Genomic DNA, 24247 nt, shown 5'->3' with positions numbered 1-24247 from the left:
GAGCGGTCCCTAGCAATGGCTGGACAGCAGGTCTCGTGGGTGCTCACTCCTGCGCACCCCATGGGAGGACGCACAGGCCGAGCCCTAGACAGCTGACACTCACCCGGGAACAGCCTGGCTGAGCCTCCTTGTTGCATGAGGAAACCGCAGGCCGTACAGTGACATCCTCTCTTCGCCTTTTGGCTGTTTTTCAGCCTGAAATCCAGGCTGGGAAAATTGGATCTTGTAGGCAGAACTCTTTCCCTTCGTACTGTCCTGGGAGCCAAGCCTCACTTAGGTCTGCCGACCAGCTCTGTGTTATAATCGCCACCGTGGCTGTGTCATCAGACCTCCCCAAGAGGGGTGTGGCGGCAGAGGATGTGCTCATTGGAAGCTCCTGGACCAGGGAGGGAGCCTGCCCTCTCAGGACCACCGCTCCCACCCCACTCCTCCCCCCGGCCCCCTCCGGGGAGTCACTGTTTGGGAGCTGAAAAGAGAAGGCAGCTCTCCTTTCATCTCTGTTTCGCCAACTACAAATGGGGCTGCTTTCATCACATGCCAAGTGTGAGACGTGCTACTTTAAAAAAAAGAGAGTCTGGCCAAGTCAGCCACATCTTCCCGAGGCTTTCTAGAAAGGCTCGCCTGGACTCGGGGCCCTCGTGGTCAGAGAAAACAGCTTCTCTTCCTACGCTCAAGCGTGGCCTCCTTGGGCAAGAAAGACTCTATCCAAATCATAATGCCTTAAAGCACAAGCCAAGTGTTGCTGCTGGAGGGGTCCTTACCCTGGGGCTCTTCTAACGCTAACCCTTACGAAAACACGGCAGGCGGGGCCCCACCCCAGAGGTCGGGTAAAGCCCTAGAATTGGTATTTCTAACAAGGTCCCAGGGGATGCTGATGACACTGGGTTGAAAACCACATACTGAAAATCTCTACTCCAGCCCATGGCCTTCATTTTTTAAAAATATGTTTTTATTGATTTCAGAGAGAGGAAGGGAGAGGAAGAGAGAGAGAGAAACATCAGTAACGAGAGAGAATCATCGATCGGCTGCCTCCTGCACTCCACCAACAACGAACCGTGACCTCCTGGTTCATGGGTCGACGCTCATCTACTGAACCACACATTTTACACAGGACACTGAGGCCCAGAGAGGGGAAGCTGGAAAGTGTGACTCACCCAGGATCCCAGTGAAATGGTAGGAAAGCTCAGATGAACTCCCCAGAGCCACTGAGGTTTGAACCAAAGCAGAAGAGGCTGTAAAAGTAAAATTAAATGAAGAATATCAGCCACTGAGTTAATGCCCTCAGTATTCCATATTTTTTCTTTTAGATAAAGAAGCAGAAGTACCACCGATATCTGTGATTATTGGTGCCCTGGTTTTAGCTGCTTGTATTTCTGTAAACTGCAGAGTAAAATAATCTCAAGGCTGCCGACTCCGTCCCTGTTGAGAGTAGAGCCCCGTAGAATTGGCGTCCCCGAGCACAGTGGTTCTAATGGTGTTCATCAGGGGGACCACTCACAGAGCTCCGGTGCTGCTCCCTCAGCCTGCCCCTCTGTGCACCCTTCACACCCCAGGCACCTCACCCTGAGGTCTTCTCTGACGTGCTGCTCCCTCAGCCTGCCCCTCTGTGCACCCTTCAGACCCCAGGCATCGTCACCTCACCCTGAGGTCTTCTCTGACCCCTTCAGGTCCAGCCATTGCTTTTGTGCTCTCTCAAAAGCACCCCAGCACCGGGCTCCCTCGCTGTCTGCCTTTGCGCTTGAGCTTCCGCTTCCTCCGCGGTAGAATGGTGGTCATTCTAGCATCTACCTCTCAGGGTGGGTGTGAGAATGAAGTGAGATATCCCTGGAGAGAGCCTGGCACCTTGCCGGTGGGCGTGAAACCGTAGCTCTTGCTGTCACCATCGCCATTTGTATTATTTCCACCATCATCACACCAGCAGGGCACTGTCCCTTTATGTTAACAGAAAAGGAAGGTAACAGTTTGTGAGCAAATATCACATGCCAGGTGCCATGCTCGTCTCCTAGGTATGACTCTTCACGGTGGCCCTACAAGATAGGCCTGTCTTTCCCCTTTTCACCAAAAGTCTAAGGGAAGGTATCGCTGCCCGAGCCTCACAGCTCATCAGGGTGGGAGTCCGGACACAGAGCCCGGCTCCTCTCTCGCATCCTCATCACGCTGCCTCTGGCTGACCACTGCTTAGTTGAAATTTACATCAGTCCCACCCTTCAAGATCCACAGTTACTGTTCTACCTACAGACTAGCTTTCCTGGCTGTGACTCACACGAGGGTCTGGCCCGTTTCCAGGTCACTCTCACTCACCTGAGAGTAGGAGACTTCCCAGGAGCGGGCTGTGGCTGAAAGGATCCGGGAGAACTAGGACTAGGCAGTGTTGACACAGCTGCCTTCTTCCAAGGATTTCACCACCTTTCCCAGGTATTCTCTGAGGACACATCTCACTGGCCACATCTTAGAGACAGACATCAGAAGGCAACCCACCAATCCATTTTCAATTTCTGGCTGTCACCTCACCGCTGGGTCTTTGAGCCAGAGACCCAACGGACTCATGAAAGCAAGTGGCACACCAGCAGCGACTGTAAATGTGGGCACCCTGGGGACCAGCCCCCAGTCGTTGGGGTAGGGGGACGGGTAGCAGGATGTGATGGGAGATCTCAGAGCCTAAGGCTGAACCCTGGGGTGGATGGGAGAAGGGGAAAGGTCAGGGAAAGCTGCTCTTGGAGCCACAAAAGCCGAGCCACAAGAAGGAATCGTGGACAAGAGGCCACAGGTGCCCACTAGGGAGAGCAGACCTCGGGCCCTCTGGGATGCCATTTTGGGAGTGATGAGCTAAAAACCAAACTGGACGCTCAAGCAACGATGTCGAGGGGCCACCAGGCTGGGAGGCAGGAACCCTGGGTCCAGCTCCAGCTCTGTTCCTGCCACGTTCCCTCTGCATCGCCCACACCCTTGTCTGTAAAGTAGCAGAGCCACCTGCTGTTCTCCCTGTTCCCCAGGGGATCGGTGGGGAACAACTGAGGGGACAGGTGAGGACAGGGAAGGATTGATACCAGAGGGAAGAGAGGAACTGATGGCCATTGTGGAGGAATGATAGGGCTGATTCCACAAGGCTCAGAGAGTCCAGTGCCAGCACAGATCCTGTCCCTACCACCTTTCAGAGCTGGAACTGGCTGCCTGGCTTGGTAGTGAGCTCCCCACCACTGGAGGTGTGAAAGCAGAGGCCAGAGGGAAGGGACTGTGAAGAGGAGTCCCGCATTGGCTACGGGGTGGACTAGGCCAGTCTCTGCAGACTTTTCTGTAAAGGATCGGTCGTAATACTTCTGGTTTTGTGGGCCATTTGGCCTCTGTTGCAACTACCCAACTCTGCCGTTATATTACGGAAGCAGAGGCAGCTGCATCTGTCCATGAATGAACGTGACTGTGTCCAATCAAACCTTAGTTATGGACACTGAAGTTTGAATTTCATGTAATTTTCACATCATGAAATATTATTATTCTTTGGATTTTTCCCAACTATTTAAAGGTGTAAAGACCATTCTTACTTTGATTGGCCCTACAAAAACACTGCATTTGGCACATGGGCTCCTAGTTTGCAGGCTTCTGGGTCAGACCAGCTGGCCAGAGACAGAATGTTGGAGGACAGTGTCTTCAAAGTGGGGTCCTGGGGCGCCCACATCAGGGATGCTTGAGGTCACTCCAGCCGTGGGCCCCCTGAGTCAGAATCTCTACCCCTTCCCACAGCTGCCAGGAAGCTCTGACTCCTTGATCTCCAAGTGCTGGAGCCAAAGTCTGTCTTCAGGGTCACAGGGAATGATGTCGAGAAAGGGCTCTTGAGTCAAGTTAAGCACCTCTCTGTGCTTCAGTTTCCTGCCTATAAAGTAAGGATAATAATAGCACCTGTCGGTCGGGGTTGTTGTGTTGTCACGTTGGGAAGCATTTGGCACGGTGCCTGCCAAACTATACGTGTCCATAATTGTTAGCCAGTGTGGTTTTCATTGGTGGATCGTCATTGCTGGGGCACAGTCTGGGTTAGTGGCAGAGCCAGGGTGCCAGCCCGGGGCCCTGACTCTCGTGCAGCCTGTATCTGTCTTGGCGTCACTGAGAAAGAGCAGTCACTGGCTGGGTGGCAGCCACATTCACAGGTCAGGTTTCAGGGTGTGGGGAGAACCGATTCTCACTTGGGAATTGGAGCCTTTGACTGCCCCTGTGGATGGAGCTGATGAATAGGTTTTGTTCCCTCACTGAGCTCAAAGAAATAAGAGTAGAGTCCCGGATTTCCGCTCTTTTGATTTTAGGGGGGAAAAAAACAAAATCCCTCAGTGTCTTCTATGGGGCCATCACCCATGAGCAGCAGGAGGATTCAGGACCAGTTAACTCCTTACCTCCTCGCCCAGGGCTGTGGATCCAGGCTAGGCTCTCCAGGCTCCTCCTTCGGGCACCACCTGATGTTTTATATCTGCCCCGGGCTGCCTTCAGTTTTATTTTCGTGGTGTTTTCCTTTTGTTGGCTCACCTTTTTAAATTCGGCCTCTTCCTGTGTAATTATACCCATGAAATCATTTCTCTGATGAGTTAGTTCATGCTCTTTTCCTAGTCCACATTAAATTGAATATTTAAGTCTAGAAATGTCTTTAAATGTACCCGTGAGACCATCTAACATGATCCTGGGTAGCACATTTCAGATGTAAGCCGTCTGAATAGGGTCAGAACCCAGACTTCTACGTCAGAACATCTGGGTTTAAATGCCAGCTCCACCCCTTCCTAGCTGTGTCCCCAGGCAAGTGACAAAACCTCCCAGGGACTGATGCCTTGATGGACTGTGGGAACCTGGCAATTGATGGAGAGCCAGACTGCTGTGCAGGCCCCAAGGACAGACGCTGGGCTTCGCTCCTGGTGGGGCAGGTAGAGCAGGAAGGAAGGGAGGGGGGAAGAGGGGCAGGGGGCCAGCCAGACCACAGGAGGCTGACAGTTGGAGGAGAACTGAAGGACGGACAGAGTCGTCCCCTGTTGGATTGGAACTTGTTTGCATTGGTTACTGTAAACCCCTGGGGTGGTTAACTTTATGTGCAACTTAGCTGGGCGATGGGACCCAGATATTTGGTCAAACTTTATTCTAGATGTTTCTGTGAAGGTAGTTTTTAGATGAGATTAGTGCTGAGGAAAGCAGATTACCCTCTGTAGTGGTGGGCCACAGCCGGTCCGTTGAAAGCCTTAATAAAAGAAAGACTGGCCTCCCCAAAGAGGGAATTCTGCCAGACGACCTTTGGACCTGAGCTGTGCCTGTTCCCTGGTCTCCAGCCCGCAGGCCTATTTGTAGGTTTTTGACTTGATCACAGAGCCAATCCGAGAGAGAGAGAGAGAGAGAGAGAGAGAGAGAGAGAGAGAACATCTTTCACACACAGGTTGGGGAGGAAAAAAGAGTGTCACATACACCTTGGCCAGCCACTTCAAGCCTCTGCTTCACAGCCCTGCTCTCTCTTATCTGGATAGGTTTTTCAAACCCTCCCTCACCTGCCCTGGCTGGTGTGGCTTGGTTCTTGGGTGTCCTCCCGTGCACTGAAGGTTGCTGGTTCAATTCCCGGTCAGAGCCCAGGTTACAGGCTCAAACACCAGTGCGGGGCATGTGGGAGACAGCCGATCGATATTCCACTCTCGAACCGATGCCTCTCTCTCTCCCCCCTCCCCCCTCTCCCTTCCTCTCTCTCCAAACATTAATAAAAAAACAAAAAACTCCTTAACCTGAGATAATTTTCATTTGGGTACTACAGTGGTTACATCAACTGGGACGTTGTGGGCTGTCTTTGTAGAGTATTTTAGGGTTCCTCTTGCGGCTGGTGGTTACAAAATGGCAGGGGAAAGGCAGCTAGGGTTTTGAAGAAAGACTGCTCAGCAGCTTAGGAAAGGGTGCAACTTTCCAAGCCTGGTCTGGAAAGGGCTGTTCATTTGAAAAGTTGGCTTCAAGACAGTTTTGCTGGGGAGGGGCGTGGGGGGGGTGGGTAGTCTGCATTTGTAGTCGGAAATGTTTGTTTTAGTGCTTGCTGTGTGCTAGATAGGAGACCAGGCATTTAAAGTGCATTCTCTCATTCGCGCTCACACAGCCCTGCAAGGTGAGTGAGTGCCTTAGTCCCATTCCGCAGGGGAGGAAGTGAGGCCCAGAGGACTGACTCCCGGCCACCCCTGGTGAGGACTTGAACTGGGATGTGTCTGTGGCCAGATCCCACACCCTAACTTTGCTACCTCATTGCTTCCCCATAGAACTGAAGGGACCTGCTGGATTTCCTTGAGTGAAAATGTCTGGGTCCATCTAGATTCTAGAACGAGTGTGTTCATGATGGTTCTGTCTATGTTTCCCCCGTCCTCCACCCCCTCCCACCTTTAGCACATGGTTTCATCCTGGTGCTTGCCTCCCGGAACAGGAAGCACCGGCAAGGCCCCAGCTGCAGCTGCCCAAAGGAATTCCACTTTGTCTCAGGGGCCAGCACAGGGTCACAGGGTCACAGGGCCACTCCTGGCTGCGAGGAGACTAGAAAAGCTAAACACCATGGACCAGGGGAAAGTGTCTTCAGGACAGACTCTTGGAGTCCCCTCCATGTGGTGGGGTTAATAAATACCTGCTATAGTTCCAGGTGCCTTAATACAATACCATTCCAGCGTGAGCAGGTAAGCGAGTTCCGAGCTTCCGGATGGAGGGCCGCTGGCCTGCGTCCCAGCAGGATCAGTCAGCGTGGGAAGGCTCTAGAGCAGGTCCTGGTGCAGTGTTCACAGGAGCACGATATTAGAATGGGGGGGCAGATTCCTTAGCATGGAGCAGATTCCTTAGCATGGGGGGGGGGCAGATTCCTTAGCATGGGGGGGGGCAGATTTCTTAGCATGGGGAGTAGATTACTTAGCATGGGGGGCAGATTACTTAGCATAGGGCAGATTACTTAGCATGGGGGCAGATTACTTAGCATGGGGCAGGTTAGGAAGGGCACAATACTTTCCAAAAATAGTCACAGGACTGCCCATTTGAAGCAAGTTCGTGGTTTCTGCACATAAGCTATTAAGGAATCAATGGGGGCCAAAAGGTGGGGGTATTTTATTTAAATTAAAGTCTTACAAAGGTTTCTTGTGCAGATGAACATGGCCTCATCCTTCATTCAGTCATTCAGCAAACATTTACTGCAGGTCCCGTCTAGTGTAGAGAATTTGTTGATTCATGAGCTATAATTTCCACCCTTGAGCTCACAGCCTAATGGGAGAGACAAAGAAATCAGTACTATAGAGGCATTTTACCAACTCCACGAAACAGAGCTGGTAGCTGTGGTCTGTGCGAAATGCTGCTGGCCAGAGTGAAGGAGCAGGCTCCACAGGGAGAGATCCACCTTGAGCTGGGCTTAGGAGAGTTGAGATGGAGGGGTGGGGAGGAGCACATTCCTGGAAGGAACACAGAACCCTGAAGGAGTAGGACTGACGGGCAGAAGGCCAAGGTGAGAGGAGGAAGTAGGGAGAAGGGCTGGGCCAGCTCTCCACCCAGCGTCTGGCCAACAGCGCCTGTGAGGCCCAGGGTAGCTCTGATTCCAGAGTGCAGCAGTCCTGTGGGGAAGCCAGGGCACCACAAAGCTGTCAGTCAGGGGGCCTTGGCCACAGGTGACAGGGACCCGGCCACCATAGGCCGAGCCCACCACCACTCTGGATGCTTGCCTAACAAGAAGTCTGAAGGCGGGTGGTTTCAGGGTTGGTGCGACAGTCAATGATGTCTTTAACATCCAGGCTCTTTCTCTGTCCTTAGCATGTTGTTTTGGTCTGAGCTAGTCACCTCCCAGGCTTACATTGCAGGCACCATGCTCCCATGCTAGCCTCTCACGGGAGGGAGGGAGGGAGAAAAGGTAGGGAGGGAGGGAGGGAAGGAGGGAGGAAGGAAGGAAGAAAAGGCTTCCCCTCCTGGGCTGTGCCCCTGTGTCCCAGCAGCGCCTCTCAGCAGTGCCACCCAGCAGATGTGTCCTTACTCCCCAGGGGTCAGAACAGGTCGCTTGCCCACTTCTGGACCAGGCACCCTGGGCTATGAGATGGCTGCTTTGGGCAGTGAGAAGGAAGGGACGGCTCGGCTCTGGGGTGGGCCAGGAAGGCGGCTGCCGCTGTGGGGCTTGGTGTGGTTGCCTGCCTGAGTCCCTCCTTCCAGCCTGAGGTTGGTCTGTCCCTCTGCCTCAGCAGCCACTCCCTTCTCCCCTGGCTGCCTCACTCCTCCTGGGACCTCCAGGCTCCCTGAGGTCCCTCTCCTAGTCCCTCAAGCCCTCCTTCTTCCCACCGTCCTGTTGATCCTCCTTGATTCATTCACTCAGCTCATGCCTCCTCCACCCGAACCTCTCCTCCACCTTCCAGGCCTGGAGCTCATGCTCTACGCTCACTCCCACGGCACCTCCTGCTGAATCTTCCGGTGCCCTCACTGGTGCTCACCCTCCTCGAAGCTCCACAGGACCCCGGAACTGACTTCCGTCCTCTCACTTGTCCATTTTGCACTAAGAATGCTTGTCCAGCTGTTACCCTGACCACTAGTACCACCTCAAGGGCTGGGATTCTGTTCTCCATCTTTGCTCCTCCAGCACCTGGCACAGAACTGGACATACAACAGCAGCTCAGGAGCATAGGGGGAGGGCAGAGAGGGGAACAGGTGGCAGGAAGAAGGCATGCAGAAAGCAGGTGCCAGAGTGGAGGGGCTAAGGGACCCTCGGGGCAGAGGCAGATGGAGGGTGGGAAAGGAAACAGAGGGGTGTTACTTACAGCAAATTCCAAACATCATATTTCATTCATCAATATTTCAGTGTGTCTCTAAAAGTTATGGAATAGGGTTATTATTTTAATACAAACAAGCCATAGCCATAATCCTATATAATAGGAGGAATATGCTAATTATCCATTACGCCATAACATCACGACCAATCTACAAGTGGTGGAAAGCTACAGGAGGGCGGGGCAGTGAGTTACAAGCAGAGAGAGCTACAGGAGGGCGGGGCAGTGGGCAGAGAGCTGCAGGAGAGAGAGCTACAGGAGGGCGGGGCAGTGGGCAGAGAGCTACAGGAGGGCGGGGCAGTGGGCAGAGAGCTACAGGAGGGCGGGGCAGTGGGCAGAGAGCTACAGGAGGGCGGGGCAGTGGGCAGAGAGCTACAGGAGGGCGGGGCAGTGGGCAGAGAGCTACAGGAGGGCGGGGCAGTGGGAAGAGAGCTACAGGAGGGTGGGGCAGTGGGCAGAGAGCTACAGGAGGGCAGGGCAGGGCAGTGGGCCAGAGAGCTACAAGCAGCGAAGAACTACCAGCAGCGGTGGGTGGGTGGGTGGCCAGCTGAGGCAAGCGGCAGCGAGTTACTCGCGCACAGATTCATGCGCACGGCTGCTAGTACTATTATACACTTTAAAACTTGTACCGATGTGTTTTTAAAGCCTGAAAACAGTCAAGACTAGATAGAAATCTTCACAAAGGGTCACTGTGGGTCCTTTGAGTGATATGAGTACGTGACTTTTACACTGGAAAAACGGCATCAGTAAATGTGAAATGACTAAAAAGGAAATGACTGTGCGTGCGCTCGCGGAGGGGCAGTCATCGGAGGGGGCTCTCAGGAGAGGGCCTGTGGGAGCCGCCCGAGCTGAGCAGCATGTGGCTGTCTTCTCCACCTGGTCAGCCAGCTCCCGGTCTGTCCCTGTCCCCTGGTCAGGGAACTGGTGGGTAGGTCTGCTTTCCGCATGGGCCTTGAAGGCATTCCCTTGCTATTTACAGACCGTATTTCATTGAATCTAAGACATCATGAAGTGTAAAAAGGAAAAGCTGCCAACTGAGCTCTGATAGGTCATCCTTTGTAAGAAACATCCCAGTATCAAGGGGTTCAGGTGTGGAAAGGGGGAGCTTAGGGTCAGTGGAACAGAGAGCGCTATCCAGGGTGGGGGTAGGGGTGGGGAGGGGACTCAGCAGTGACCTGGAGCAGCGAGGCCACCTGGAGGCTCAGCCAGCCCTTCTACAAACATTGACCGAACCCCTGCTTTCTGCCCCACCGGAGAGTAGGGCTGGTGAGAGAGAGATGTCCCCAAGAGCTCAGAGCCCACCCAAGGCAGAAGAGACATCCTCCAGGCAGAGCAGGGTGAGAGTGTATGAGTTTAGGGCCACACAGGCCGCGGTTTCCCCCCCTCCCCTCCCGGGCACTGGGCATCACCTGCCCTCCCTCCCCCCACATAAGGTGGTGAGGACGTGTCTTTGGTGGCCACTCTTTCCTGCTCTCAGTCCTAGTAAGGTCATGGTGCCTAGTGGCTATTGGTCACTGCTCCTTCCCTGACATTGTCTGGCTGATAAGTCAATGTCCGCGAAGCCGACAGTCTTATCTTGGTTTGACAGATGAGAAAAGGGACACTTAGAGGGCTTGGGTCCTCGCCCATGGTCTCTGAGTGACGAGGTGGGGCCAGACTTGTCCCGCTCCAAGCCTGTGCCGCTGCCCCACCTAACTGCGCTTGCCACGGTGCCAGGCGGTGCCAGGCCGCTCTCTGGAGCCCTCTGGGGAGGTGGTGTCTGACCAGGCCCAGCATGGAGAGGACAGGCTACTGAGCAGGCAGACGGGCCAGCCAGCCCTAGACAACGTGCGGACTAGCGGCTGGTGGAGGCTTGCAGGGCCTGGCCTCCTCCGGAGCTGGGACAAGAGCAGAAGTGCTACCGGGGCCATGGAAGGTTGCCACCGACAGCTCAGAGGTCAGAAGTCAGCTGTCACTCTCTGGGAACTGGTCGCCATTGTCCATGTTCCTATTCCCTCTTCTTAAAATAGCTAGCTGAGTTGCTTTTGTGGTTAAACACAGAACAAAACAAATATCCCCAGGTTCCTGTGGGTTTAAGTTCCTGCCCTTAATGGAACACACCAACTCATGGAATCTTCATTCAGGAAGTCTCCCCAGTCCTGAGTCCACTCCCACCTGAAGGGAGGGAGGAAGGTGGTGCGTGTGGAAGGGCCGGGCCTGATCTGGGCACCCCCTCGTCTGCTGAAATTGTTCAGATGGGCCTGTCTCTCTCCTCTTCCTCCCCCTTCCTGTTTAGTCTGCCTGAAACTCCCCTTTTTCCTCCCTCCGCCCCAAAACCACTCCATCCTCTGAATGGCTCTGCCCAGTGCTGGCACTGAGGACTAAAGAGTTTGCCAGCTGTGCTCAGATTTGTGCTCGAGGTCCCTCTGCACCCACCTTGATTCCTCGGGATGGCATCCTGACAGATATCCCAACTGCCCCCGTAACCCCTTCTAAACCCGTGCCTTCTCCCCCAGGAGAGGAGGGGTGTCCGTCATGTTCAAGGGCCGCTGGGGTCGGAGGGATCTGATAGAGGAGCTACTTCCAGGCTTGCTGGTGGAGCCAGGGGTCCGGGAGGAGGGGCAGGTGCCTGCGTGGTCCAGGGAGCCCTCTGGGAAAGCAGAGCTCCCGACCCCTGAGCGAGATGGGCCAGTGGCATCAGTGGCCGCTCCTCCCTCACCACCTGGCACAGCCGTGCACCTCGTTTCCTCGTCAGTTAGAGGAGGCGGTAATGTGCACCTTACACGTCTGTGAGGAGCAGTCACACTTATGGGAGCAGCTGCCTGTGCCGGGTGTTGCGGAGTGCACTAGTATAACGGGAACTAAAGCGTTGCTGTTGTTGAAGGGCCTGGGGCCTGGCTGAGGGCTCAGGGCCTTCGAAGGATTTGGGGCCCAGACGGACACAATCACCTTCAAGTCTCAGAAAGTTGAGTGTGGGCAGGAGGGAGAATGGACGGGAGGAGCGAGGCAGGAGGAGCTGAGGCAGTGGTCCGAGAGCAGCGGGTGGTGGCCGGCTGGGCAGTGGAGGAGGGCGGGTGAGGAGATGGGAGGATGGGAGTCGGGAGCTGGATGTGCCAGTGAGAGTAGTCCGGGAGTCGGGTGACTAATCCTTCCGGCCTGTGGCGGGTCACTGAGACGTGGCTTCTGAGGGGGCAGGTTCTGCATGGTGATTAGTCACTGCCCCCTAAACCGCAGAGTAGGTCCACCCTCTGCTCAGAGGGTGCCTGTCCATTCTTGGTTCTTCCCATTAGCTCAGTAAGTGTATGAGTCCCCAAGGGTGGAGAGTGTGACACAAAGAAGCCACACTCCACATAATTGTAGAGTGAAGAAGTCCATCTCGCAACCCTTTTAAAGGGATCCCTTCCTCATCCCTCCCCCAGCCATAATCCAGGGAATACAGCAACCCTTCCCTGCCGCTGGGTCCCTACCTGGATGCCTCAGCTGCCTGGCATGTGTCCTGGGCCGTCCTGGCATCCATCCGGCCGCAGGGCCCGAGGTAGGACTCAGGGTGGAATGAAGTCAGGCCAGTTTCAAAACCAAGGTCACAGAAGCCACAGTTATAGGGAGCTGGCTCTGCTGGCCCCGCCCAGGGATTGCCCTACAGGATGGGATGGGCCTGCCTGCTTGGCTGGAACAGGACCCTTCCCAGTCAAACGGAGACAGCCCCCTCTGTCCTGGCAGGCCTGGGCTCAGAGCCCCAGCCTCTTTGGGCGCCGTAGGGTTGGGGCCATGTCCATCTGGTCCGCCACTGCATCCCCAGCGCGTGAGCAGGCCTGGCGCTTCAGCAGCTGTGCAGCCCCCTGAGCCTGTGTGTCCCTGTGAACAGGGTGATGCGCGCCTCCCTTGCAGGACGGTTGTGCCATCACATCACGTTCCACGTGCTGGTCCATCGAGTGCTCCTGGTAGGTGAGAGCTGGCTGACAGTGAGGGGCCAGCGGCACGTGAGCCCGGCGGGGTGTGAGCACTCACGCCTGGAGCCAGGGTCTGGGAGCCAGGGAGACGGCCCTGGTGTCTGAACCTTAAAGCGCTGATGAACTCCTGTCTCGTCACACACTTACATGTGGTAAAAGTGCATGTGTGTGCCTGACGTACCAGCCAGGGGTACGTGCGTGATGGAATGTGGCCTGGAAAAGGCAGCATATAAAATCGTCCGTGCGCGCTGTGGTGGAACTTATTTAAAAACTGGGCTGTGTGAGAAGAATCTAGAGAGGGGTGGCGTGTTCGAGTGGAGGGACAGCGCTTCACTCTTAAAGAACATGTGTGAGTGTCCATCATTGTTCCTGTGATGAACACCAGGTGAAATAGTTTATTTATAAAAACAAAACAGAACACTCTATATTGCCCTGGCCGGTGTGGCTCAGTTGGTTGAGCATCATCCCCTGCACCAAAAGGTCACTGGTTCAGTTCCTGGTCAGGGCACTTGCCTAGGTTGTGGGCTCGATCCCCAATGGGGGGCATGCAGGAGGCAGCTGATTGATGTTTCTCTCTCCCCCTCCCTCTCTCTCCCTTTCTCTCTAAAATTAACAAAAACATTATTTAAAAGAAACACACTCTATTGTCACGTGAAAAACAAGCACTCTGAAGCCAGCGCTGCTGGATTCGAGAACCTGCTCACCTGTTCGGTGCTCTGAGCCACGGCTTCTCAGCCATCACAGGACAGCGCACTCCCAGCCCAGTGTGGCTTCTAATAAGAATTAAGTGACGCCCTGACCGGTTTGGCTCGGTGGATAGAGCGTCGGCCTGCGGACTCAGGCGTCCCGGGTTCAATTCCGGTCGGGGGCACGTACCTTGGTTGCGGGCGCATCCCCAGTGGGGAGTGTGCGGGAGGCAGCTGATCAATGTTTCTCTCTCATCGATGTTTCTGGCTCTCTGTCCCTCTCCCTTCCTCTCTGTAAAAAAATCAATGAAATATATTTAAAAGAATTAAGTGACAAAACGGGACAATGTAGGTGGCATAGCTTACACAGCACCTGGCCATCCTAGGTGCCCGGGAAGCATCCACTGTCCTCCCTCTCTTCCCGCCCTACCCCCATCACCACAGCACACCCACCACTTGAGTTTATCATCTGGGACCCCACACGCCTTTGTGACTTGTGCTTTCCTTCCCTCAGAGAAAGCTACCGATGGCTCCTTGCAGAGCGAGGACTGGGCCCTCAACATGGAGATCTGCGACATCATCAACGAGACGGAGGAAGGGTAAGCCGGGGTACAGGCGGGACAGCCAGCTTCAGTCAGCGTCGACCCTGCCGCACCCCGCCTCTGGCCAGAGAGCCCCCACCCCATCCCACCACCTCTGTGCGCAAAGGCAGACCCCCGTGTGCCCCTCGGGGCCAGGAGGGCTGCAGAGGCCGTCTGAGCCCCACCCCAGCAGGAACATGCATTTTGGAGCCACAGTCCTGTCAGCCCTCCCGGCAGATGGGTGAGAGGCCTGGAGACGCCAGGTGTGCGGCTGGCCCGTGGCCCCAGACGCTCCCGTCCATGCAGCCTCCCAGCCGCACCCCAGCCGGGCAGGTCTTCCCAGGCCAGGCCAGCTGGCAGCTCAGATTAGGAGGCGCCCACGTACCTCTCTGCATCCTGTGGGCTGGAGTGTTAGGGACTCTGGCTTCCTCAGTGAGCAAGAACAGACTTTCGTTTCCTTAACGTGTGAAACCACAGGGAGGGTCGGGATCACGGGGAGGGCAGTGGAGATGACGCAGAACTGAGCCAGCCGTGGCCGAGCATTTTCGGGGCGCGGGCCACGGTGCCCTGCTCAGCGCCCAGGGGCCCTGCCGAGCTTGCACTACGGGGTGTGGGGGAGGCACCACGGTGCTGGCTCCCGGTCTCTGACTCGCCGGCACTGACCAGCTCTGGACCTGGGCAAGTTACTTTAACTCTGTCCAGTCCTTCTAGCCATAAGCCCACGGCCCTGAGGGGAGCAGAGCGGGAATGCTCATCCACTGTCCTCAGAAAAATCCAGGAAGGGTGGGGAGAGGCGTGGCGAGCACCCAGCAGGAAGGGCAGCCCGGTGCGGCCTCTGTTGTGGAAAATCAGGGTCAGCAGTTGGAGCAGGATGTCGTTTCCCTCTCCGTTCTTCACTGGGAGTCCAGTTGTCCTGTGGGAGGTCCTCTCAGCCTGGCCGCGCTGTGTGATAGAGGGGCAGGCGGGGAGCGGGCAGGGGCACCCAGCTCGGAGCCCAAGAGGGGCTGTGGGCGACTGCATCAGGCAGTCAAGACCATTCGGGAGAGCTGACATCACGGTGGGGTCCTTGCAGACTGAGAAGGGCTCAGACACACCCCCTCAGGTGCGTGCTGTCGACTTGAGCACCTGTGTTCCAGGCTCTGCACGAGGCCTGGGGACCCAGCAGTGAGCAAAGCAGGCGTGACCCTCGCCTCCCTGAGCTTGGCATCTAAACTTCAGTCTCTTGCCCACTCCTCCTTGGGCGGTGGCCTCCTTGTCATCCACTCTGGGCTCCTAGCAGAGTACTGGGCACACAGTAGTCCCACAGCAAGGGCACGCACACCAGAACTTCTGATCCCAGCGCCATGCCCTTTCTCTGGACCACTGTGAGAAGTGGGGACAGGTCCCTTTGGAGCTGAGGTGGCCACAGGTGAGCGGCCCTCCAGGAGCGAACACCAGCTTCCCCCCAGGAGGAGCCCGAGGGTGAGGAGCTGCGCCTAATATTGGGCTGCAAATTGCCTCAAGCTTTTGGGATGGGCCCCACCACCCCGAGTGTCCTCTGTCACAGCCTGACAGGCCTGCACGCTCAGCCCCTCATGGAAGTCGTTCCCAGGAAGGCTTTCCTGCCGCCTCCTCTCCTGTTGGGTGACCCATGTCAAGGTTCCCGACTGCCCTGACTTGCCCCGAACTGGTGAACACTGAGAGGCAGACAGACGCCTGGTCAGACAGCAGGGCTGGCCCTCACAGCCACGTGCTCATGCTCCCACAGCCTCTGCCGCGTGCTGGGCCCTCGTCCCTGCCCTCTAGGAGGCCTCTAGCCGCGGCCCCGTCAGTCCCGCATGGCCGTGCACGCAGGGAGGTGGAGGACGGGACAGCATTGTGGCTCTGGAGTTGGGGGCCACAAAGGCTTTTAGGCAAGAGTGGTCAGTCTGGGCAATATATCGATGTCACCTGTTCAGGGCTGAGGGGCAGGAGCAGGGGTGAGGCATGGGGGTGGCAGTAAAGTACAGACGGGACAGGGAGAGCTGCCACCAAGGTCTTCAGGCGTCCTCTGCACGGAGGAGCATCCACCCTCCTACCAGCAGGGGTGAGGCATGGGGGTGGCAGTAAAGTACAGAGGTCTTCAGGCGCCCTCTGCACGGAGGAGCATCCACCCTCCTACTGTGTCTCGGCCCCTCCCTTCGCCCTCCCCGCACTCAGGGTGCCCATCTTTCCTGCTTCCCACCCCAGGGCCCTGGTCCAGGCGCTTGCCTCTGTCTTACCCGCTGCCCTGCTCCCCACAGCGGGCTCCCTCTTGTCCTTCTCACTCAGCTGTAGTGCCACCTCCTCAGAGAAGACTTCCCCACCCTCCCACACCCACTCGCTCTACCCCGGGACCCGCTCACTTCCCACCTGCACCAGGCTCCACAGAGCATGTGACCTTCTGTGGAGCAGGGCCGTGTGGTCTTGTTCACAGTGTGTCCCCAGCACCCAGCGTGAGGGAAAGGATGGGCGGGCAGAGGAGCTGGCAGGACGGGCATTAGGGCTCTGCCTACAGTCACAGGTTCTTCACTTCGATCTGCACCACAAGCCCCTGGGGTGTGGTGAGCACGCACATCCCCTCAGGTTCGGTGCAGGGGTCAAGAGTGGGGTCAAGGTTCTGGGTTTTTAACCAACACTCACATGTCCCCCCTAAGGAGGTCTGGGGGCCACACACTGAGAGTCCCTGCCACGGATATTGGAGATCTACCCGAGGACTCTGGTGGGGCGGGTGGTGTGATGTGATTAGAGGCTGGACACACAGCAAACAGGGACAGGAGCAGGGAGGCGGTTCATAGGAGCCGTCCCATCTCCAGAGCCCCTGATCTCAGGCCGGCCCCGCCTCAGCCCATCCCTCCTCTTTTCCTCTGTCCAGTCCCAAAGATGCCTTTCGAGCAATAAAGAAGAGGATCACGGGGAATAAGAACTTCCACGAGGTGATGCTGGCTCTCACGGTGAGTGCCCCGTCTGGCTGGCTGGCTGGCTGGCTGGCCATGCCGGACCAGGGTCCACCGGGGTTGGCTCCCCGGGCCCAGCAGGACACCTAGCCACCGGGGGCCCCTCTTCCAAGGGCTGGGAAGGAAGGGTCCTGGGCAAAGTGCTGTCCTGACTACACTGCTGGCGGGCACGGAGTGGCAGGAGGCCATTGGGGGAAAGTTCTCTCCACACGGAGGCCCCGTCCCTCGGAACCAGCCGTGGAGAGCCCGGGCCAGAGGCCCTGCAGGTGAGCCCGCACTTCCCCGGGGCAGGAAGCCTGGCAGGCGCAGGTGGGTGCTGATAGCGCCTGGACGTCCCACCTGAAAAACAAACATAAAACAAATGCCAGTGGCTGAGGACAGCCCTTGCCCCCAATAGGACGAGCCAGGCATGAGTGGGCATCCTGGCTGTCAGGGCAGGTTTGCTGGGGAGTGGGGCTGAGAGCTCTGTGCCAGGCTCGGCCACAGAGCCTTATATCCAGGTGAATCCGCTGAGCTGAAAAGTAAAGGCAGCTGCTGCCATGAATAGGAACAGGACACTTGGAGGGAAGCTCGCCACCTTTCCTCCGCCGCAGGGTCCACCTGATTGAAAGTCCTCTTTGGTTTCCACCTGGAGAGCCACCTCCCTCCAGACTGTACTCAGCTCAGAAAGAGCATAGGACAGGGTTCTGTGGGTACCGAGGCCACTTAGCGAAGGGCCTCTGGCCAGCACACCACCCTCTGCCCATGCAATAAGCCAGCCCGGACCCCACATCGTCCCTGCTTCTCCGAGGGCCAGGTCTCACCTCAGGAGGCCCCATCCTCTCCCAGGCTGCACTCTGGGACATCAGCCGAGTGGGAGGGTGGGGCCCGGGATGCTGCCCTCCTCTCACAGGTGCTCATGGCACCTCCCGGCCTCCAGGTCTTGGAAACCTGTGTCAAGAACTGTGGGCACCGCTTCCACGTGCTGGTGGCCAGCCAGGACTTCGTGGAGGGCGTGCTGGTGAGGACCATCCTGCCCAAGAACAACCCCCCCACCATCGTGCACGACAAGGTGCTCAACCTCATCCAGGTGCGTGCTGGCGGACGGGCGGGTGGGGCGGGCGGGGAGAAAGGTGCCGAAGCTGCTGCTGCTGCTGCTGCTGTTGCCGCCTTGATCTGTTTCTTGTTTAGGGCCACCCTGGCTGTCTACTGATTGGACGTTCAGAGTGTGGGGAGACTTGTCAGCATTGGGCCTTGCTGTGGAGTGGGGTGTCGGGGTGATGTTGTAAAAGGACCAGCAACTCAGGGACAGAATTGCTGTTCTCTGGGACGGGGTAGGTGAGCTTAAAAGGGCTTCAGGAACAGTCTTTACCGGCCATGTCCCTTTGTCCCCTCAGTCCTGGGCCGATGCGTTCCGAAGCTCGCCCGATCTGACTGGTGTCGTCGCCGTCTACGAGGACCTGCGGCGGAAGGGCCTGGAGTTCCCAATGACTGACCTAGACATGCTGTCACCCATCCACACACCCCAGAGGGTGAGGAGACTCGGGGACAGTGGGGAGGGGAGGCAGGAGCCGTCACCCGCTGCTTTCTGCCGCTGCTTCCTGGGGCCCCTGCGGGCCTCACTGATCCAGCCATTTGTCCTCTAGACCGTGTTCAACTCAGAGACACCGTCCGGACAGAATTCTGCGGGCACTGACACCTCTCATCGGGGGGACCCCAGCCAGCATGCGGCTCCTGTGTCCACCCCAGCTGTACTCCCCAGCGACACACCCATAACGCCAACCCCTGAGCAGGTAAACGAGCCGGGGTCAGAGCCCCGAGGGGCACGGTGGAGGCTGCCTCCTCACGTGTCAGGGAAGACCTCCTGTCGGAATGAAAGGGACTGTGGGGCCTCTGCTGGTCCCCACGGTGCCTGTTATTTCTCCTGTTTGGACGAGGAGGCTCAGAGAAATTCACTCGCCCAGAGCCACACGGCTCAGCAGAGGCAGAGCTGGGATTCGAGCTCCGGTCTGTCTGGCTGCAGGCCGGCTCTGTCCTATGCGTCAGCCAGCCTCCAGCTCTGTTCTGGGTAGAGCCCTTCGGGCAGCACCAGGGAGAGGAAGTGCCCGCAGGGGCCCCTTCGCCCACAGCAGCTCACTGTCCTTGTGTGGTTTGCTTACGTGCTCACGTGACATTTGAGCAGAGGTTCTGGCTAAAAGCAGTTTAAAACATCCACACAAATAATCCTGAAAACCCCTTGCATTGCATCCTGCTGCTTCCCGTGAAGCCCCGAGAAGAGGGGGCGTAGTGTAAGGTTCCCCGGGGCAGGCCAGGGCCTGGGAGAGCTTGGAAAGAGCACCCTCCTCAGACTAGGGGTCACATGGCTTAGTCAGCCTCTGCCCCTCAGCGTGTTCCTCCTAAAGCTGGAGGCGAGGTGCCCCCCACCCCCCATCAGCCAGGAGCAGTCTGTGGGGGGCTGACGCTGCTCTCCCTGCGAGGGACGCCCACTGCCAGGCTAGCGTTCGCTGGGTGCTTGGTCATCAGCTGCGGGGGTGTGAGTCAGGGCCTTGCACTGTCGGGGTGCTCCTGGGAGGTGTTCTGCAGACTTCAGACCCATCATGTCAGCCAAGTGTAAGAGCTTAGCTACCGAAAGTGCCGGTGAGAAAGGCACAGGTGTGTGATGGAACAAAAGTGGAACTTGACGTTCCAAAGTGCGCCAGCTGGTCTCTGGTACCGTATCATCGGGTCTGTAAACCAGCTCACCAGACAGCCCTTCAGCCCCAACTTGTGTGAAGAGAAACTTGTGTACTTTGATATCATAAAATCACCTCCAAGAGTTGCAAATATTACTAGAGAAGTTTTCCTAACTGGGCAGATAATTCAAGGTACAGGAAAACTGTAGCAAGGGTTGTAAAATGTATCCACCTGGCTATGACTGTAAAGCAGTCTGCCTGAGGCCTGGCAGCTGCGTGGATGAAGACTGACTGCGTCTGGTGCAGAAGGTTCTCACCAAACCAAACGGCCATCTGTGTAACCTGAGACCGTGGTCTCCTGGGACTCAGTCAGTCTTCGGCGCCCAGTGATGTAACTCAGGCTCGTAATTGGGTCCCACGTGCCCTGCACTCTCTGGACTTGTGAGCAGTGGTTTTTCCACTCACTTACACCAGGAGCGCTCTTTAAAGAGGCCAGATGTAGCAAACGTATTCCGGGTTTGGAAGGTGACAGTGAACCGTGGTGAATGTACCGCCTGTGTCTGAACACTGCGCTTCGTCTGGGGTAATGATAATTGCCTCGTAAGACAGTGGTCAAGTTTGTTTGTTTTTTAAAATATTTTTATTGATTTCAGAGAGGAAGGGAGAGGGAGAGGTAGAAACATCAATGATGAGAGAGAACCATTGATTGGCGGCCTCCTGCTCAACCCCCACTGGGGACCAAGCCTGCAGCCCAGGCATGTGCCCTGACCGGGAATCAAACCATTGACCTCCTGGTTCATAGGTCGATGCTCAACCACTGAGCCACGCTGGCCGGGCATGGTGGTCAAGTTTGATTAGCAATGTACGTTATGCGCTGAGATTGGTAAAAGGTAGCTGCTATTACAGGCATCATAAATTTACATGGTGACATTCAGATTCTGAAAACCACTCAGTCACCTGATTTAGAACGAATGAGCGTTTCCCAAGGTGTAAGCCATTTAATACGAGACCCACGAGGTGTTCCATGATCAAAGGAGTCTTCAGTCGGATTAATTTTGGAGCTTCGGTGCTGGTCTCTGGCCACCCGCTGTGTGCACCGCGCTCACGAGGAGACCCGGCCCCCACAGAGCCCCCAGCATCAGACAGGGCCACTCTCTGCCCCCTCACCCAGGTGAAGGGACTGCAGCCTGATTGCCATGATCCCCCAGCCAAGACCTCCGGCCCTTGGATCACTGAGAACCTGCTCCTGTCCCTCTAACAAGTGCTAAATCTGTCTCGTACTCCTAGTGGGGGCAGTACTGGGACTCATCCTCAGAGGAGCCTGGGATACAGAACCACAAACAGACCAGGAGCAAGACAGAAAGCCTAGGAGAGGAGAGAGGGAGAATCCCATCCCCGAGGGGGAGGCGGCCGCTGACTCTCCTCTCCGGGGGAATGCCCTGCGGGCCTCGTTAGCTGCCCGTGGGCCCAGGAGCTCTGGAGCTTCCAGCCGGGCTCTGTGGTGCATCCACCCTCTGCTTCTTTCCTTTCGGCCTCTCCCTGCACCAGGCTCCCCAGTTTGGAGATGATAACGGTTGGTAGAGCCTCTGTGAGGGGGGCACCGAGTGAGGGTGCAGGAGGCCAGCTCCTCTGGGCACCACACCCAGGCTGGTGGCACCAGGCTCAGTCCCTGTGGGCGGCATCGGCTTCAGGCCCCGGGCCTCTCTCACCGGGACGATGGTGTGTTTCAGATCGGGAAGCTGCGCAGCGAGCTGGAGATGGTGAGTGGGAACGTGAGGGTGATGTCGGAGATGCTGACGGAGCTGGTGCCCACCCAGGCAGAGCCCGCAGACCTGGAGCTGCTACAGGTGAGCCCGCATCCGCCCCCAGTGACTGCTCATGTGACCACACACATTCCCTCCCACCCACACTAGTTCCCATGCTTGCTTTAAACCCCTTCATCACACAGGAGATGTTAACACTTGGGACTCCATCAAATTGGAATTCAGAATAGCTCCTCTGCCTCCGTTTCCTCATCTGTAAGATTGCTCTCTAACAGTAGCCTTCATGAGACAAGTTTGGCATGAGACAAGGTTTACCCACTGTGCCTGGTCTGGAGTAAGCTATGGATAAATGGTATTGAGAAAAAGCTGGTAGGCGAGATTTCCACCTTTCAGATTACAAGCTTGGCAGGCAGGCATGAGAGAGCAGCTGGTGTCGGGGCTGAGGCAGATGGGAGCTGTGGGTCTTCGCTCCTGTGGGTCAGGAGATTTTCCACAGTCACATCCCCAGCTGGTGAGGGGTGAGGGTCAGGCACTGAAGCAGGAGGAGCTGGGTTTGGGGAGAGGCACCTTCCCCAGGAAGGTCAGTTCGTAGAGGCACCGAGAAAGCTGGGGGACCCCAAGGCCCAGGAGCCACAGAACTCATGAGGGGGATGATGGGGTGCTTGGTCTGATGGTCTCATTTTGTGTCTGTCTTCACGCTCCCGAGGGCAGGGCTAACCTAAGCTGACCGGGTGTCCCTGCCCTGGGTCCTCCCTCCGGGGGCGGGAGGAAAGGCGGAGTCTCAGAGTTGAAAGGACATGTGACTGTGAAGACCACATAAAGGCTGTGAGAGGCGTGAGGGAGCTAGGAAGCGCAGGGCTGCTGAAGTGCAGTTAATTTTGTGTGTCCCAAGCCCGGGCTGTGGGTGTGAGTGATTGCTGGAGCAGGCGGGCGAGGTGCCCCAGGGACCTCGAGCACTTCCCAAGTGCCAGGCTCTGATGTGGACGCTTGATATACATTCACTTACTTAATCTTCACCCTCTCCCGTGAGGGAGGGACTCTTATCCCCATTTTCCAGGTCAGCAAACTGAGGTAGAGAGGTCATGTGATGCACCCAGGGTCCCATGGCTGGTAAGCAGCAGAGCTGGGATTGGAACCCAGGGCCCTGGCTCCAACTGCTGCTCTTGAGCAGACAAGGAAGTAGAAACAGAGCCCTAAGTGCTCTTGGTCGTGGAAGGAAGCGAGGGGAGGCCCACCGGATGTTGAAAGTCACTCGAAAAGCAGATAAGGAAATCCCAGGAGAAGGCCTGACCTAGGAGGGGGCGGTTTAAAAGGGTCCAGAAAGATCCAAAATCAGTATTGGACAGCGTCTAGTCTCAGTGATGCCTCCAGGAGAAAAGGGCTGGTGTGGTTGGAGCGTCATCCCATACACGAAATGGTGGTGGGTTCGATTTCCTGTCAAGGCACATACTTGGGTTTTGGGTTTGCTCCCCAGTCGGAGTGTGTACTGGAGGCAACCAATTGATGTTTCTCTCTCACAACAATGCTTCTCTCTCTCCCCCTCTCTCTCTCTCTTTCTCTCTCTCTCTCTCCCCCTCCCTCCCCTACCTTCCTCTCTCTTCCCCTTCCTTCCTCTCTAAAAATCAATAAAAAGCATATCTTCGTGTGAGAAAAAAAAAATTTTTTTAACTTTATTTATTTATTTTATTTTTTAAAAAACACCCCAGGTGTGTTTTTTTTTTTTTTGATTGATTTTTTACAGAGAGGAAGGGAGAGGGATAGAGAGTTAGAAACATCAATCAGCTGCCTCCTGCACACCCCCTACTGGGGATGTGCCCGCAACCAAGGTACATGCCCTTGACCGGAATCGAACCTGGGACCCTTGAGTCCGCAGGCCGACACTCTATCCACTGAGCCAAACCGGTTAGGGCAAAAAAACTTTATTTTTTTTAAAAAGCGCCCATCAGTGACATGACGACTAAATGCAGTGTGGGCTCCTGGAACAAGAAAGGGCATTAGTAGAGAAACTGGGGAAACCTGAATAAAGCCTGTAGCTTAGCTAATAGCGTTGTAGCAATGTTCATGTCGTAGTTCCGACAAACGCCAGACTGAGGAGAAGTTGAGCGAAGGGTTACAGAAACTCTGTACTGTCTTGGCAACTTTTCCATAAATCTATCATCATTCCTAAATAAAAGTTTTTTTTAAATAAGTCTGAGAATAATGAGGCAAAAATTCAAAATGTGGATAATAGTTGGAGTTAATCTGGTTTATTTATTTTTTAAATATATTTTTATTGATTTCAGAGAGAGAGAGAGAGAGATAAAAACATCAATGATGAGAGGGAATCACTGATTGGCTGCCTCCTGCACACCCCCCACTGGGAACCGAGCCCGCAACCCAGGCATGTGCCCTTGACTGGAATCAAATCTGGGACCCTTCAGTCCGCAGGCCAAAGCTCTATCCACTGAGCCAAACCAGCTAGGGCTTATTTATTATTTTTTTTAATATATGTTTTTATTGATTTCAGAGAGGAAGGGAGAGAGAGAGGGAAACATCAATGATGAGAGAGTCATTTATTGACTGCCTCCTGTACACCCCACACTGGGGATCAAGCCCGCAACCCAGGCATGCGCCCTGACCGGGAATCAAAACGTGACCTCCTGGTTCATAAGTCGACACTCAACCACTGAGCCACACCAGCCAGGCCATCTAGTTTATTTTTTATTTTTTTAAATATATATATGTTTTATTTCAGAGAGGAAGGGAGAAAGAGAGAGAAACATCAATGATGAGAGAGAATCATCGATCGGCTGCCTCCTGCATGTCCCCTACTGGGGAGCGAGCCCGTAACCCAGACATGTGCCCTTGACTAGAATCAAACCCAGGACCCTTCAGTCCACAGGCTGATGCTCTATCCACTGAGCCAAACCAGCTAGGGC

At 55.8% G+C, this 24247-nt stretch overlaps 1 protein-coding gene and 1 long non-coding RNA gene across 5 annotated transcripts in view; one reads left to right on the top strand and one right to left on the bottom strand.

The window, feature by feature from the left end:
- Window positions 1–1068: 1068 nt before the first annotated feature.
- Window positions 1069–14663, bottom strand: LOC106724540. 2 transcript variants are annotated; one of them, XR_001360360.1, is made up of 5 exons: window positions 14347–14663; window positions 7096–7227; window positions 6640–6743; window positions 4380–4530; window positions 1069–1232 (listed from the first exon to the last, which is right to left on the bottom strand). It is a non-coding gene; the product is annotated as an uncharacterized LOC106724540 (long non-coding RNA). The 2 variants fall into 2 exon arrangements; XR_001360359.1 differs by lacking the exons at window positions 1069–1232; window positions 4380–4530; window positions 14347–14663 and adding an exon at window positions 8757–8981 and having other exon boundaries at window positions 5921–6743.
- The window catches only part of TOM1 (target of myb1 membrane trafficking protein), a 21999-nt gene continuing 11622 nt past the window's right edge, over window positions 13871–24247 (top strand). For 2 of the 3 annotated variants that reach the window (XM_005884917.2, XM_014532300.1), the window contains exons 1-6: window positions 13871–13979; window positions 16834–16912; window positions 17835–17984; window positions 18292–18426; window positions 18541–18687; window positions 21297–21413. In XM_005884917.2, coding sequence (XP_005884979.1) covers window positions 13942–13979; window positions 16834–16912; window positions 17835–17984; window positions 18292–18426; window positions 18541–18687; window positions 21297–21413 — 666 coding nt within the window. In that variant the 5' untranslated portion in view covers window positions 13871–13941. The remainder of the gene's footprint in view (window positions 13980–16833; window positions 16913–17834; window positions 17985–18291; window positions 18427–18540; window positions 18688–21296; window positions 21414–24247) is intronic. The other variant, XM_014532299.1, reaches the window with a different exon arrangement.

The sequence above is a fragment of the Myotis brandtii genome, unplaced genomic scaffold, assembly GCF_000412655.1.
Source record: "Myotis brandtii unplaced genomic scaffold, ASM41265v1 scaffold876, whole genome shotgun sequence".
NCBI classification, from domain to species: Eukaryota; Metazoa; Chordata; class Mammalia; order Chiroptera; family Vespertilionidae; genus Myotis; species Myotis brandtii.
Note: the sequence above shows the minus strand (reverse complement) of the source record. Positions and strands in the feature narration are given on the sequence as shown.